The sequence below is a fragment of the Arvicola amphibius genome, chromosome 14 (assembly GCF_903992535.2).
Source record: "Arvicola amphibius chromosome 14, mArvAmp1.2, whole genome shotgun sequence".
Taxonomy (NCBI): Eukaryota; Metazoa; Chordata; class Mammalia; order Rodentia; family Cricetidae; genus Arvicola; species Arvicola amphibius.
Genome location: NC_052060.1, coordinates 5,299,173 through 5,301,367, shown reverse-complemented (window position 1 = coordinate 5,301,367; position 2,195 = coordinate 5,299,173). Strand labels below are relative to the sequence as shown.

Sequence of the window (2,195 nt, the reverse complement as noted above, 5' to 3'; positions counted from 1 at the left end):
TGGTGCGAGGTTCAGGACTACATCAGCATCTCTGAACAGAACACCCAGCCAGGGATTGACATTCCATGCTGCACACTGGTAGATGAGCTAGGAGAGCTGTGGGAGAATTCCCACATCACAGACTGGTGCCTGGTGGTAGCTGGCCAGGAATTCCTGGCTCACAAGGCCATCTTAGCTGCTCGCTCTCCAGTTTTCAGAGCCATGTTTGAACACGACATGGAGGAGAGCAGAAAGAATCGCGTTGAAATACATGACATGGAACCTGAAGTCTTCAAGGCAATGATGGACTTCATTTACACCGGAAGAACCAGATCTCCACAGCATGGCAGATGCGGTGCTGGCAGCTGCTGACAAGTATGCCCTGGAGCGTTTGAAGGTCATGTGTGAGAGGGCCCTCTGCAGAGACCTCTCTGTGGAGAATGCTGCCCACACTCTCTTCCTGGCTGACCTCCACAGCGCAGTGCAGTTGAAAACTCGGGCAATGGATTTCATTACAGCTCATGCTTCCGAGGTTTTTCAGACCTCGAGCTGGAAGACAGTGGTCGACTCCTATCCCCACTTGGTGGCTGAAGTATGTGTCTGCCTGGGTTCTGCACATTGTCTTTTCCTGGAGCCCCCCCTCAAACGCCTGAAGCGATCTTAGGACCCTGTGGGCTGTGACTTAGTGTCTTCCAGGAGAAGCATTTAATATTGTTACTAATGGTACTGTTTAGACTGTGGGCTCTGTGGGTGCATTTACAATGAATTTGGGGAAACACAGCTGCTAGGCCTGGCTTCAACACCGCTGTAAATGAGTTGAAGGGCAGGTAGGGTGAGCAGCAGCACTGGACTCTGGTATGCTCTATGCACCTTCTACCCTGTCGTTAGACTGCTTTGATTTTTTTTCCCATCAGATGGAAACTGGGATTCAGGGTTCTGATGATCCCGACCTCATCCCAGTAAGGTTTCTTTGCAGATATGAATAAGAGATCAGAACAAAGGAAAGAATAAACATGAATGTTATTTAGCAGAGAAGGGGAAGAAAAAGAACACATTTTTTTCCTCCAAACCCAGCATGTGCGAACTGGAGAGATGATGACTCAGTGGAAAAGGCAATAGTTATTCCTGCAGGGGACCCTTGATCACTTCCCAGCACACATGGGGGCATTTCAACCATCTCTATCTGGGGCTACAGAGGATCTGAGTTCCTACTCCATGGGCACAGCCATCTCTGTAGACAAAACCTTACCCAATTAAAAATAAAATGTGTAAAATATTTAAAATCAGTTTGTGCCTTCTAGTAGTGTTTCTGTTTCGTGAAGCCCATTTTAGTCCCTCCAACTCTGCTGAGCTCTGGAGGTTTGGACTCAGTGTTCACTGCCACATAGGTCCACAAGCCCTCAGTTTCTTTCTTAGCACTGACTGTGGCAGAGTGGATAACAGCCCATCATGCTCTTGTGAAAATGAGATATGAGGTCCTAAGGGGAAAAAGACAACTGCCCCTGGCAGTGTGTTGATTGACTCAGCTTTGGAAAATAACATTGATTGGTTCTGAAAAAGGTGAAGGGGATTGATTCATTAAGAATTCAAATTTACAGCCGGGCGGTGGTGGCACACACCTTTAATCCCAGCGCTCGGGAGGCAGAGGCAGGCGGATCTCTGTGAGTTCGAGGCCAGCCTGGTCTACAAGAGCTAGTTCCAGGACAGGCTCTAGAACTACAGGGAAACCCTGTCTCGAAAAACCAAAAAAAAAAAAAAAAAAAAGAATTCAAACTTTCTTTTCCTGAACTGTGGTTCTTTCATTAGATATTGGGAATATGATTCTTTATTCTCTGATTTCTATCACCTTTTATAGTGGTATATTATTTGTGTTTAATAAATAAAGTTTGCTTGAAGTTCAGAGGACAAAGCAGCCATCTGTTCAGGTATACAGGTCAGGGACTGGTGGCACACACCTTAATCCCAGGACTTGTTTGACAGAGCATGAGATATCTCTGTGAGTTCAAAGTCATCCTGGGCTTCTTGAGATTGAATCTGTCTTACAGGAGAAACTAAGATCACACAAAGGTGATCCCAATGCCTGGGATCACACCTTTAATTCCAGCACTAGGAATGTTGAGGCAGGATTTATATCCTGCATGGAGAAAGGCATATAATGGGAAAGAGGAACTCAGTGGACTGTGCAGTGTGGGGATTTCAGCATTCATGAAGACAGG

The 2,195-nt window shown here is 46.3% G+C and overlaps 1 protein-coding gene across 1 annotated transcript in view; it reads left to right on the top strand.

Moving 5' to 3' along the window:
* LOC119801187 (speckle-type POZ protein-like) overlaps positions 1 to 643 on the top strand; it is a 2,710-nt gene extending 2,067 nt beyond the window's left edge. The window contains 2 exon segments of the mRNA XM_042054130.1: positions 16 to 305; positions 307 to 643. Coding sequence (XP_041910064.1) covers positions 16 to 305; positions 307 to 643 — 627 coding nt within the window.
* The last annotated feature ends 1,552 nt before the right edge of the window (positions 644 to 2,195 follow it).